General features: G+C 42.8%; 1 protein-coding gene across 1 annotated transcript; it reads left to right on the top strand.

The window, feature by feature from the left end:
* Positions 1-903: 903 nt before the first annotated feature.
* Positions 904-6,877, top strand: LOC140065489 (phospholipase A2 inhibitor and Ly6/PLAUR domain-containing protein-like). Its single transcript, XM_072113087.1, has 5 exons — positions 904-1,032; positions 1,300-1,416; positions 4,055-4,201; positions 5,497-5,634; positions 6,346-6,877. Exons 1-5 carry the CDS (start codon positions 981-983, stop codon positions 6,543-6,545), a joined length of 654 nt encoding a protein of 217 aa, XP_071969188.1. The 5' UTR covers positions 904-980; the 3' UTR covers positions 6,546-6,877.
* Positions 6,878-15,299: the final 8,422 nt, after the last annotated feature.

Raw genomic sequence — 15,299 nt, 5'->3', positions numbered from 1 at the left:
AAAATCACTCTAGCAAACACTGTGTACAAGCATCTAGACGCTAAAGACTTCAGATGCAGTGTGAAATGACGAATTGGAAATGGCTGCCTGTTTTTATAGGGATGTGTGACATCACATAAGCCTATCGGTCACTGATTGCCTTTCATGTCTGCACATGTGATCGAGGGTGTTCCTTTCTTCTTCCCAGAGTTCTCTGCCCCATGTAACACGATAGGCTCGTGTCCATTTTGCTAATAAACGGGAAAAAATAAAATTTGTTACCATGATTCACCGTAAACTTCGGATTCTTGACGAATCCAAGTTTTCCTGAAATTCGGAATGAATTCCGATTCACTAGAATCGACTCGCACATCTCTACCTATAGGTATTACTGTGAATATTGTATTAAAGTTGCACTTGCGTCGGCTGCTATAATTATCTGTATGATGATGGAAGAGTTAGACAAGGGCTTTACTTGGGTATAAACATTAACTCCATAGAAATAAATACAGCAGCCACCCCATGAGCGATTGGCTGCTCTGTCTATATGAGGTGCAACCGAGGTGCAATGAGCCCACAGTCCCATGATCTGTGGGGGTCTTGCAGAAAAGGGCTAACATGTTGCCACTGGAGAACTGACTTACGTAAATCTGGTGGTGGCAAATATTCCTGATTTATTGTCTGAGACTGTCTACCTGCAACGAGTCTTAATACAACTAATAGTCTGTTCTACTAGATATTGATTTCTTCTTTTTCTCACAGAGCCAAAGGAGGTGACTCAACTACCTCTGAGGGATGGACAGCGCTTGGATTCAGTACATTTCACAAACTAAGCGCTTTCACAAAAGTTGCGTAAGAGAGGTCAAAGATACTTCATTTTTTTGTGAAGAAAGCATAATTTCCTTGAGATTTTTAAGACCCTCCCATATTCCAACCTAAAACACATAAATTAGGGAACCTGAGCCCTGGAGATCTTTTTGCAACACAACACAAGCTCAACCATGACCTCCATTATTGTGATTCTGAGCCTCCTTGCAGCTCTTATAGTCACAGGTATGTTTCCTGTAGCAGATGTCTTATTTACCATATATACCCGAGTATAAGCCTAGTTTTTCAGCACAAAAAAATGTGCTGAAAACCCAAATTCGGCTTATACTTGTATAAAAAAAATATATAGGTTTTAGCAGTTTTTTGTGGTAAAATTAGGGGCCTCGGCTTATACTTGGGTCTGCTTATATTCAAGTATATACGGTATTTATATTTTATTCTTGTATTTATCATATTATGTGATACTTGTGCTGATCATGTGACATCTCTCAGGTCACGGTCTCTCGTGTACGCAATGCACTTCTATGACTACTTCTTCATGCTCTGGTGAAAGGCGGACTTGTCCTTCGGACACTTTGTGTGGATCTTCATACTCAGAAACCGTAATCAGTGAGTCATGAATTTTAATGTTTTCACTTCCTCTTGACTTGTTATACCGCTGCTTTCTGATTACTCTTTGCATCCGGCAGCTAAAAAACTAAATGTTACAACGTAGGGTATGTTACCAATATTTTTGCAAGTGAAGGATCCTCTGTCATTTTTGAGAAAATCTTGAGCCTGAATGCAAAAAAAAAAATCTTCAGTTTAATTCATATGTAAATGAGAATTTTGATGCCTTGTAGGTGTGGTTGGGTGGTCCGATGAACCCATTCTTCTCCCGATTTTATTTGCAGCCTTGATTGGCATTGGCAAAATTCTCAGCTCTTGGTTCACAAAACTAAACACTAAGGCCAGAAAACACACAACTATCCTCATTTAGAGACTTATGCAAATAAGAATCTCGATGGGCGTGTCCAAAAATTCAAGTGCACCCTTTCTTGCCCAATTTATTAAGAGGCTACTTTCACTTAAGAATAAGTGGGAGGTAAGTGAGAAAAAAATAAATAATTCACCAAAACTTCCCTAAGGCAGCGAAATGTTCTCCATATCTGGGAATCAATTAAAACAGAACTTTTATTGGATTCTCTCATTAATGAAAATTATATATGTGAGAATTTATTATAAAGGCATGCTGGAATCATTCTCAGAATTTAAAATGTAAGTACCAATACAACATATGGCTCCTTAGTCAAGATAGTTAGGAACTCCACTAACCCCTATCAAGCAGATATCAGATTCAACATTGGGATCACTCACTACCGGTAGGAGCTGTGTCCCTATATGTCTACAATGAATTGGCCGAATTGTGGACATATTGGTGGAGATATCAGAAAACTTTGGAACAATTTATATATACAGGCGGTCCACTACTTAAGGACACCCAACTTACAGACGACCCCTAATTAAAGATGGACCCCTCTGCCCACTGTGACCTCTGGTGAAGCTCTCTGGGTGTTACTATACTCCCAGACTGTAATCATAAACTGTAAGGTGTCTGTAATGAAGTTTTATTGATCATCCTTGGTCCAATTACAGCAAAAAATTTTGAAACTACAATTGTCACTGGGACAAAAAATGTTTCGACTTACATACAAATTCAACTTAAGAACAACCCTATGTATATAACCCAGGGGCTGTCTATAGCGTGATATGACCTTAGTCAGTTTTCCAGGTAGTCAGTTGAGTGTTTTGTAGCCACATAATCAGTGAAGTTATTGGGATAAATATGAGTTAAGTTCATACAACATTTCCCCGGTATCTTACTTACATCTCCACCCTCATAGTACTGATCCCCAATATCTATCTGTCTAAGCTACAATCCCGCTAATTCATTGTAGGCATTGGACACAGCTCCTACCGATAGTGAGTGATTGCACTCTGATAGGGGTCGGTTGAGTTCCTAATGATCCGGACTAATAAGCCATATGTTGTGTTGGTACTTACCTTTCAAATGCTGAATAAGAGTCCAACATGGCTTTATAGTAAGTGACTATCTCACAAATATAATTTTTATTCATGAGATTGTTGAGATAAAAGTTATGTTTATCATTTGCTTGCCTTAGGGCAGTTTTGGTGATTTATTTATTTATCGCTTGGTCCATATTTGTTTCTTTGAAAAAAAAAGCGGTGTGCGAGAAGGAACAGGGAACCTCATGGCGATGACACTGACAAAGTCACTTATGTAGATATATAACAGTAAATTCTTCTGGATTATGACCATGGGTTTTCCCATGAAAGGTATGCTTACAATGCCGGGATGCCCCCTGTGTGTGTAGTGTATATGAAACCCTACTGGGAATTATTTGTTATATTACATGCATTGAAGTTATAGATTTCCGAGCAACAATCATAGCTTTATGCAAATACATAGGTCACACATCTATAACTTGTATATACATAGGTCACACATCTATACCTTGTATATACATAGGTCACACATCTATACCTTGTATATACATAGGTCACACATCTATACCTTGGGTTACCTGTGGTAATAGTTATCTATGGAAGGAGCACATGAGATATCATGGACTTTTATGGTGTCGTGTACAGACAGCACCTTTCCTCTTGTCTCAATATGTCCTAGGATATGTGGCAACCCAGTAGTTGTGATGTGCAGCCTGCCGTAATATGTCACAATGTTTTACGGGATTGGTTACGTAAGGAGTAGTAGTTACTAAAGAACATGTGGCAACTATTCTGTTTTTAACTTGTGTTGCTTATTGCTAAATGTATACTGATAATGGCATCTTATTTATTGTGTACTGCGTTGTCCTCTTGGTTTTGACCCGTATTTGTCTGACCATTGTTCTCTGTTTACCGCAAGAAGGGAACATCAACCAGTTGTCAAATTCCATCTATTGTAGGATCGACAAGTAGGCAGGGACAGCTGGGTGGGTCCTGCTTTAGGGTTTGCTTTTGATGTCTTTTTCTATATTTTTTTATGTTTAGTTGCATTACATTTACCCATATCTTATTACTCCTGATTGGATTTGGGAGTTTTATAAGATTATCTCTCACAGACATAAACAGTTTAAAGCAGATCTACCACAAGGATGAAGGGTTTTTTTATGCACTTCACTTCTCTGGAGGAATAAATATTCTTTTTCTATATTTCTATAGATTCTAAAGTTTATGCTTTTTGTAGACGAAGCAAAGATCATAGCATTTGCCAGAAGCTGCTTACCATCATCTCAATGTGACATCAACGGCAGCTTTACCATGAAGCAAGGAACATCCCGACTAGCCAACACATGTTGTAGATCGGACAGTTGTACTCCCACTGTTCCTGAATGTAAGTCCTTTCTTTCTCAGCTCATGTAGGGTGCAACAAGGATTTCATCAGGGATAAAGGTGTTGGGGGGTGGCAACAGAAACTATTTGGCTCACAATATTGATAAGGAAAAAATGTGTAATATTACTGTATCCAGCAATTTCTTTATGCCCCTTAAGTATAAAATGTATCATGGTGTTCATGAGACCAGTAGTGGAGGTACCTATTAACACATCACGGTAACCCTTCATTCACACGATGTGTGCTGGAGAGGAGGAGGATGTGACCCCTCCTCCCTCCATAGAAAACAGCAGTGCACGGCCGCACACTCGCCGAAAGGGCTCATTCACACTGCCGTCTGCGGGGCCGTACATGCGGCCGCAAATTTGAGGCCGCATGAACAACCCCATAGATGGCAATAGCGACACGGCGGGGATACGGTGCCAAACATATGTGGCACCGATCCGGGCCACACACTGCAAAAAGATAGAGCATGCTCTATCTTTTGGCGAGTGTGCGGCCGTGTGGTGCTGTTTTCTATAGAGGGAGGAGGGGTCACCTCCTCCTCCTCTCCAGCACACGGCGGGCATACCGCGTGTATATGTACCCAAAGATAGAGCAAGCTCTATCTTTTTGCGGAGTGTGGCTCAGATCGGTGCCACACATGTATCCCCGCCGTGCCGCTATTGCTGTCTATGGGGACGTACATGCGGCCGCATATACGTCCCCGCAGATGGCCATGTGAATTTACCCTAATGCTACATAATGTGGCCTTGGAGGAACTGTAAATGGTCGTGAATAAGGTTGAGCACAACCAAACCCGGACTTCGGCCAAAGGTCCAAAGTTTTGTCACGACCCCACCGGTAACAAATGTGATCAATGCTGGAACCAATCTTGAGTTTTAACCCTATAAATGCAGATGCCATTTTTCTTAATATCATCGCTCACCAATGACCTCACAGGGATCGATGATCATAAAGAAAAATGTAAGCTTTGTCATCTGCATTTATAGGGTTAATGCCTGCGATCATGGCCGGCACTGATCACAGATATTGTCGGTGAGTGTACACATCTCGGTACCCAAACCAAACTTTTATTCAAAGTCCAGGCTGAATGGGTCTGCTCTTCACCATTAGTGTAATATCACTATTTGTCAGGCTGAAACCTCTTATTCTGTTGTGATTAGTGATGATAAGTGATGAGTGGATTCACCGGAATACAAACTTAGCAATTCTGTTCAGGTCCAGGTTTAACAGTAATTATGACGATTTGATTGAAAGTAAGTCATTTATTTAATTCTTCTGTTTGGTTTTAGTACCAGCAATAAGCACAGCGGCCAATGGAGTGGTCTGTCCATCCTGCATATCGGTCGGTTCTACCTGGTGTGACATGGTGGATACTACACAATGCACCGGGGATGAGAAAATGTGTATTGCCCAAACAACAGAAACAGGTGCTATAAATAGTTTTATTTCTATCTTTACTTTAATGAGATATATACTTGAGCTATATACATTGTTTCCGGTACCGTTCGTGACGATTGTGGGTGTAAACTCTTCTGATGGCAACACCTTCGATGGCATTTAAATGCCGGCGACATTTTCCTGAGGATTTTTGCTCCCTGTGATATCATTGCGGGTACTACCAGCTGGGGGAGGGGGGAAAGAACCCAAATCCAAATTTCTGACTGAAGTCCAGGTTAGAGGGACCGGAATGGTTTCATTCCGTTCATCACTGGGTCAGCACCTTACTTACATTTGCTGATAGCATTTGAGCTGCCCATATTTTTTTTTTTTTTACTTTATTTTGGATAAGTTGTCACCAGAGGTGCCAGAGAGTCCCCTCTATCCACCTTCCGGTAGGATCAACCTCCTCTTCCTCTAATAACTAGACATTTGCAGCCCGCAAATTGTGCTATTTGTTAAATCTTTGGGGTAAGGAATCTCAAAAACTAATAAAAACAGCAGAAATTCACTGAGTTTCACCAGTATAATTTCTAAAAATCGTGGAAAATTAACTGGCCAATAACATTGTAGCTTTAATTTCGTTTAAAATGTATAAATTGAGAACTCTGTAATGTGATTGGCCAACAAGTTTCATGATTATGTTCAAGAGTTCTGACATGATATTGTTTCAATAACAATCCCTAAATATTTCTTTGCAGGATCATTCAAAGTTGCCTTTCGTGGGTGCGCGACAAAGACCCTCTGTGATATCGGTGATCAGTCTGAGACCATAAGAGGAGTGACAACGAAAACTAATCTCACTTGCACTAATGGCGGCATGAGTGTCCAGAAAGTCGTTCTGACTCCAGCCATTGTTTGTCTTCTCTTGCTGAAATTCTTATTGAATGTACTTAACTGATTAAAAACGTAACAAAATCACTAGTCCAGGGCCTGCAGGAGGAGTTTTATTGTATCCTGTATTGTTATCAGTTTTTACTTCTGCAGGCTCCTGTCCTCCAAACAGGAGACCAGCCTTAAGCGGCACTGATGGCCACCATATACAAGCAGTCTCCGGATTACATACAATATAGGTTCTGTATGTTTGTTCTTAAGTTGAATTTGAATGTAAGTCAGAACTGTATATTTTATAATTGTAACCCCAGCCAATTTTTTGGGGGTCTTTTTGAGAATTGAATTTTAGAACTCTTGGGTTGTCATAAGAACCAGGATTAACAATAAATCTTAAATGCAGACACCTGTGATAACTCCTGAAGCTGATTTCTGTAGCCTGGAAGTAAAGTACAGTAAATTTCCAATATCCAGAGGGCGGTTTGTAACTAGTGGTTGTTTGTAAGTCGGGTGTTCTTAAGTCAGGGACCACCTGTATTGGACATATATATGTGAAGAAAGCATTTCATATGGTAGAACTGTACACCCCTGTGTTGCGTGCCATGTGGACAGAGATTGGATACAAATATTTAGCAATGAGTTCCCTAAACTAGACAGGATTAGGCAGGGGCTTGGGTATAGGCAAACTTCCAAATGGGCATGGACAATGCCAAGAGGTCATTGTGGATAACTGTGGCAGCTCACAGGAGACTCAGTCCATTGGTCAGGAAGGATATTGAAACAGTTCCGGTCCAGCTTGTGGTAAACTATAATTTGTTCTTGGCGCATATTCAAAACATCCAGAGTTACCTATAGATATCCAGGAAACGTCAAAGCGTTTCTGGCGGGTTTAACACCCTTAACCATGACTATTGTGTCGGTAAGGGAGCATTCCTTTTAAACAGATTTCCAGTCGGGAAACTCCTACTTCCGAGATATATAATGCTCACACTGGCACAATACACTCACTGGCCACGTTATTAGGTACACCATGCTAGTAACGGGTTGGACCCCCTTTTGCCTTCAGAACTGCCTCAATTCTTCGTGGCACAGATTCAACAAGGTGCTGGAAGCTCCTCAGAGATTTTGGTCCATATTGACATGATGGCATCACACAGTTGCCGCAGATTTGTCGGCTGCACATACATGATGCGAATCTCCCGTTCCACCACATCCCAAAGATGCTCTATTGGATTGAGATCTGGTGACTGTGGAGGCCATTTGAGTCCAGTGACCTCATTGTCATGTTCAAGAAACCAGTCTGAGATGCTTCCAGCTTTATGACATGGCGCATTATCCTGCTGAAAGTTGCCATCAGATGTTGGGTACATTGTGGCACCCGGTGTGGTCTTCTGCTGCTGTAGCCCACCTGCCTCAAATTTCGACGTACTGTGCATTCAGAGATGCTCTTCTGCCCACCTTGGTTGTAACGGGTGGCGATTTGAGTCACTGTTGCCTTTCTATCAGCTCGAACCAGTCTGCCCATTCTCCTCTGACCTCTGGCATCAACAAGGCATTTCCGCCCACAGAACTGCCACTCACTGGATGTTTTTTATTTTTTGGACCATTCTCTGTAAACCCTAGAGATGGTTGTGCGTGAAAATCCCAGTAGATCAGCAGTTTCTGAAATACTCAGACCAGCACAATATCTAGAATTGGTCGGGAAGGACCTACATTCGGAGCTACCTGTGACCCGGTGGCAGGGCCGAATTAAGGTTGGTGGGGGCCCGTGGGTGCAAAACATGGTGGGGGCCCCCATTGAATGTAGTCCAGACAGGGAAAAGCAATCGCTATATACTGCTCCCCAGCAATAACTATATACAGTGTCCCCAGTAATCACTATGTTCAGAGCCCAGTATTAACTATTTACAGCCCCCAGACATCACTATATACAGTTCCAAGCAATGACTACATACAGCTCACACCAACAACCGCTACATAGAGCTACCCCAGCAACCGCTATATACAGCTCTCACAGCAATAACTAGGTACAGTCCCCTATTATAACTATATACAGTCCCCCTATAACTATACAGTATACAGTTCCCTATAATAAGTATACACAGACCCCTATAATAATAATCTGATAGCTACAGTATATACAGCCTCCCTATAATAACTTACTACATACAGTCCCCCAATAACAACTATATACCCGCCCCATAATAAATATATACAATCACCCCATAATAACTATATAAAGTCATAGGTGATGTCACACGCTGCACTGCCAGCTTTATTTACATCCAATCGCCTATGGCAGAGAAGGGAGCCCGGAGCCAAATACACTGTTGGTTATTCGGGCAGTCATGTAACTGCCGAATTGCCCACATTTGATGGGGGCCCCCTTTAAGAGCAAATAGGTGTGGGCCCTTGGGCTCACGCCCCTCCTGCGCCCCCCCTATAATCCAGCCCTGCTCGGTGGTGTGAATGCGATGAAGTGATTGCCCTCACCGGTTACCAAGTCCCAACAATGTGGCCTGCGATCAGTGAGGAATCTAAACTCTCTGCTGCTAGATGTGAGCTATAGAATAGAGTTCAGTTTCTAGATAATCTGTAATAGTAGGTCCTATCTCTAAGATTCTAGTGTAGTCAATGAGTAATCCTAGGGTTAGATGCATGCTTTAAATCTGAGCCCTCTCCATACATGCTGGATGCCATATACAGCAGCTATTAGCCTTTTATGTGCCAAACTCAAGTGGCACTCAGTAAGTTTACCACCAACAAACTGTACACTGATGGCACTGTGATAAGAGGTTGTAGAGTAAAACACTGGGGAACACCCAATTGGTGTAAGTCATTGGCTTGCCCATTATGTTTAAAAAAAAAATTCAGATCTGGTAAGAGTTTAGGTCAAAAGTGATGGTCAGGGACATCGATTGGTTGCTTTGACATCCGTGACCCTTACCGAGAACCCCATGGCTGTCAAAGAAGGTTCTATTACAGATCCATAAAATTTCCAATATATGGCCATTACTGTATATTAGAATTAGTATTTTATATAAGATCAGGCCTAAAGGTTATTATAAACACATATTATCATGACACAAAGTATATAAATAATAATAATAATCGCCTTTATTTATTTTGTGCCATCGATATGAAATCCTTGTGATCATTTGGACCCAAAGAATAAAGCAGAGGCGTCATTTGGAGCGCACAGTGAACGCTGTAAACATGAAACCCCGAAGAAAATGGAGCAATTGCATTTTTTTGTCATTTTTCCTGGATTCTGAATATTTCACACAATGGGGCAGATTTACTTACCCGGCCCATTCGCGATCCAGCGGCGCGTTCTCTGCTCTGGATTCGGGTCCGGCTGGGATTTATGAAGGCAGTTCTTCCGCCGTCCACCAGGTGGCACTGCTGCGCTGAAAGTCATCTCATCGCACCGGAATGCACCACCTCGGACCAGGTGAAGGTAAGCGCTCCCCAAGCGACACTTTTTCGGTTTTTAAATGCGGCGGTTTTTCCGAATCCGTCGGGTTTTTGTTCGGCCCCGATTTCCGTCGCGCGCATGCCGGCGCCGATGCGCCACAATCCGATCGCGTGCGCCACAATCCCGGGGCAACACAGCGGAAACGGCGCAAATCTGAAATATTCGGGTAACACGTCGGGAAAACGCGAATCGGGCCCTTAGTAAATGACCCCCAATGTGTACAATTTGTTGCATAGATAATAAATCCTCATACAGTTGAAGTAAGGGAGCAGGGGTGAATGTACACTTTCTGCTGCCTGAGGCCCCCTCTGCCCCCTCCAGTAGTAATACATCAGATTTGAGTTTAGTAAGTGGGTTCCTCATGCAGTGTCTTACACATATGCTGACACTGGATCTTCAGAGACACTACTCCTAAGTATCAGGTCCTGCTATAGCAGGTGACTGCGCCCCTGATCCTGCACTCATCTTTCTGCAAGTGGTGCTGCCTGAGGTAATAGGCACAGCTCACCTCATGGCTGGTGCACCCCCAGTAGAGAGTGAAAAATGGAAAAAACAAAAAAGGAGGAGCTCTTTAAGGGGTGTAAACAGGTACATTCCTTTAAAAAAACTGGATTTATGACAACACTTATCAGTGGAATATTGGAGCTTATTTACTAAGGGTTCGCAGCCGCACTTTAGTCAGATTTTCAGACGTTTTCGGGATTTGCAGCACTGTCACACGTATTTAACTGGGGATTGTGTCGCACACTAACTGATTTTGGCGCAGCTGAGCTTGCTTTCATGCAGCAGAAATCGTCGGGCCGCCCGTTGGACGATCCAACTGATTCGGACTGAGTGCGGAATTTAAGATCCAAATTGCGTCGCAAGATGAAGCACTAACATGCACCAGGAAGAAGAAGGTGAACTCCGGGGACCTGAGCGGGGAAGTGACACATGCAGGATATCGGGTGCGGGATCTTAGTGACTCCCCGCACAGCACATTATACACGAACAATGCACTTTCGTGGAACGCGTCAGGACGGGTAAGTAACTGTGCCCCATTGAGTCTGATAATCAGCGCAGGATCCTAATTATTTCGACTGAGCCCCACTCTCCGCATGAACACTGAGCAGTCACAACATGCGGTGGGGCAGAGAGCCAAAATCTTACGTTTTCAACAATATTACATGACAGTTTGTGTAATTTTGTTCCTCGTCTGGAATAACCGGTCTTAGATATAGGTAATATGCAGATAACCCCAGGCTATGTCACTATGAATGCCAAGAAGTGATTCACCGGGAGCTGCTTTCCTAAAAATAGCACCGGAGGCAAAGTTTTCCTTTTTCCATCCAGGAAGCTGGTTATTACCGTATATACTCGAGTATAAGCCGACCCGAGTATAAGCCGAGACCCCTAATTTCAACACAAAAAACTGGGAAAACCTATTGACTCGAGTATAAGCCGAGGGTGGGAAATGCATTGGTTACAGCCACCCAGTATATAGTCTGCCAGCCCCTGTAGCATACAGCCTACCCAACCCCTGTAGCATACAGCCTACCCAGCCCCTGTAGAAGGAAAAAAAATAACACTGTACTCATCTTTCCGACGTCCCCCATAGGTCCTCTTCTGTCTCAGACTGTCTCAGACAGAAGAGGACCTATGGGTGATGTCAGAAAGGTGAGTTTTGTCTTTATGTTTTTAGTTGACTCGAGTATAAGCCGAGTTAGGGTTTTTGAGCACAAATTTTGTGCTGAAAAACTAGGCTTATACTCGAGTATATAAGGTATTCGTTATGTAACTAATCCTCAGGTAATATTACATGATCTCATATGTAAATATGAAACCCTCCTGCGCTGCCTTAAAGACTATGCCAGCCCCGACCTCACATATTGGGGGTTATTTACTAAGGGCCCGATTCGCGTTTTCCCGACGTGTTACCCGAATATTTCCGATTTGCACCGATTTTCCCTGAATTGCCCCGGGTTTTTGGCACACGCTATCAGATTGTGGCGCATCGGCACCGGCATGCACGCAACGGAAATCGGGGGGCGTGGCCGAACGAAAACCCGACGGATTCGGAAAAACCGCCGCATTTAAAAGAAAAAAAATTGTCGCTCGGTACGCACTTACCTTCACTCAGCCCTGCTTGGTGTACTCCAGTGCGTTCCGATGCTCTTCAGCGCAGCAGCGACATCTGGTGGACGGCGGAGGAACTACCTTAGTGAATCGCCGGAAGACCCGAATCCACCGCAGAGAAGGCGCCGCTGGATCGCGAATGGGCCCAAGTAAGTAAATCTGCCCCATTATATATGAAAATAAATCTCCACACTTACGGGGCAGCACTGGTGTCATGTCCCCTTCATCCTAAGCCTCCAGTGCCAAATTCAGACGCCTGTAACTTATTATTATTTATCTCCATTTTATGGAGCTGTTCAATGGAATATTTCAATGCAACCAGCAAAGTCGACGCCCACTAGATCTCATGATGTCATCAAGGGGCGACGATCCTTGGGGAAAATGCCGGTGTGCATCCGCCGGTGACATTCTAATAGTAACACCCGCAGTCAGTGCCAGCACCCATCATATGTGTTTCCGGTTGGGGCGAGTGAAATTGAATGGGTCAACTCTCCCCTAGTCATTGGTAGTCGATCGTTGGGGGTTCAACACTTGCTTATGTCAGAGACAAAATTTACAGCAATGGATTGGTATCAGTACTGGATTATAATATTAGTGATTTAGGCCGTAGCCTAGGGCCTTCTAGGGGGCACATGGCCACCCACACTACCCACCAAATTTTATACTGAGAAGAACCTTCACCCATAAAATCCTTACCATGTGGATATAACAGTAGTTAAAGGGCACCTACCACCACAAATCTACCTATAAAGGTAGATCGGGTGGTAGGTGGATCAATAGGACGTGAGGAGAGCTCTTTTAAGGGCTAATCCTCACGTCCCTGCACTTTTTTGGTAACTTTTATTAAACTTGTAAGCAAATTTTGTTATGCGGCTACTGGGCTTCTGCGGCTACTGCGGCTTCAGAGCAGTGACGGCAGGATCGTCGGATGAGGGCGCGCAGCTTCGAGCAGCTGCGCGCCGAAGATGGTGAGTAGGAGGAGAAAAGAGGCTACCGGGGTGTGGAGTAGCCGCGCCGTGTAACCTCAGATGCGGCTACTCCACACTCCAGTAGCCGCATAACAAAATTTGCATACAAATTTAATAAAAGTTACCCAAAAAGTGCGGGGACGTGAGGATTAGCCCTTAAAAGAGCTCTCCTCACGTCCTATTGATCCACCTACCACCCGATCTACCTTTATAGGTAGATTTGTGGTGGTAGGTTCCCTTTAAAATCATAGCATTGGTGCAGCTGAAGATCCAATTACTGACTGTGTCTTTCAGTGCCCATCTCTCCGATTCTGTAGCTCACGAAAACATGATCCAACTGCAATTGTAAAGATGAGATTCTCATCTTTACAATGACAATATGTCAGGGTTTGGTTTGTAGGGAGGGAGTCATGACACAATGGTTGTAGCTGTAACACAGCCCATCAGGTGGATCAGGTGAGCATTTAACCAAATCTCCTGAGGGGTCTCGTTGTGGGTCTTCTCCTCTCCACTAGATTATAGTAATAATAAAACACATTTCAAGGCTAAAAACTGCCTCTTTTTCAAGCTGATAAATATTATGCATCAATTTGCAATTTCTGTAATTTGCTCGAAAAAGAGACAGTTTTTATCCCCGAAACACATTGCTACAGGTTTAAATATTACTGTTTTATACTGTTACCCCCACTCGCTCTAAGCAACTTCTGAATTTTTAAATTTTTTAAATGAACAGAATCATTAAAGCCCGAGAAAGGGGGGGGGGGGGTTGAGATGCCCTTAAAGTAAATCTACAATCACAATCAAGCATAATAGACTAATAAAAAACTAATAAACCTTCCTTCTTAAATCAACTTTAAATCATGCTAATGAGCCAGAAGGGCTCTGGGGGTGTTACCATAGCCCCTCTGTGCTGTAGATTCACAGGCTGTTACATTGTTTAGGAGCACTTCCCCATTCCCACTGTGTGCTGAAACTTACTCTGCAGTGAGATTACAGCAAACAGAGAGAGCAGGGAAGTGCTGAGGGGAGAGGGAAACAGTATAACTGCCTGTAAAGTTGACGCATGGAGGGGCTCTGGTAACAAAACACCAAGAGCCCTTCAGGCTCATTAGCATAATTTTAAAAGTTGATGGATAAGAAATGTAGAAAGATAACCACAGTCACGGTGGATCTATAAGTAAGTGCTCCTGGTTTATCATGATGGATTTTGATGGTAGATTTCCTTTAACTTTAACGTAAATCATCTCAGTTAAAAAGTGACTCTTCTCAGGTGATTTATATATGACTTCAATGTGACTATAGTGTGAGCAAGGCATAATAAGTTTAAATGTATATTTTTGATCCCATTTTATTACATTATTGGATATTGTTTTTATCCAGGGACAAAGGGCACATACATTTACACTTCAGGATTGTCATTTTTCCAAGTGCACTGAGTGACTGTCCTCACACTGCTGTGCTGCATAGTCTCTACATGGATCTGCTGACTGCCCCATTTACGTGAACTCTTATCAAACAAGTGGTCAAAAACAAGCACCACTTGAGGGGAACTTACTAAACAATAGGGATAGCTGCACTTCAACATGGTCCATAGACAAACATACAGGCAGTCCCCTACTTAAGAACACCTGACTTACAGACGACCCCTAGTTACAGACAGACCTCTGGATGTTGCTAATTACTGTACTATAGCCTTAGGCTACAATAAACAGCTATAACACTTATCACAGGAGTCTGTAATTAAGTGTTATTGTTGATCCTGGTTATTATGACAATCCAACATTTTTAAAATCCAATTGTCACAGAGGCCAAAAAATTTTTGACTGGGGTTACAATAATAAAGTATACGGTTCCGACTTACATACCAACTCAACTTAAGAACAAACCTACAGAACTTCTCTGGTATGTAACCCAAGGACTGCCTGTAAATGTAATCACGGAGTTCCTCAAAATCAAATCATATTGCGAAATTCATATAGCATTGCGAAATTTAGAAACATCAAGAAGGTCAAGTAGGGTGGTTTTGCAAAATTTAAAGGAAGGAGGAAAAGCCAAAATTATCACTCATGCCAGATGGTTTGACAGTATTTAACCTCCTTATCCATTAGGGTTCAAGCTGTTATTTTTTCTTTATTGCTCCTCCTCTCAGGAGGTCTATGGTCTCTCCCCTTTACTCGAAAATCGGGGGAATCACATCCACGTGATTGTTAAAAGTGACGGGGAATCGACTTAAGTTGGGCAATGTCAGATTTCTGTACATCGG

Source organism: Engystomops pustulosus, chromosome 6, assembly GCF_040894005.1.
Source record: "Engystomops pustulosus chromosome 6, aEngPut4.maternal, whole genome shotgun sequence".
Taxonomy (NCBI): domain Eukaryota; kingdom Metazoa; phylum Chordata; class Amphibia; order Anura; family Leptodactylidae; genus Engystomops; species Engystomops pustulosus.
Note: the sequence above shows the minus strand (reverse complement) of the source record. Positions and strands in the feature narration are given on the sequence as shown.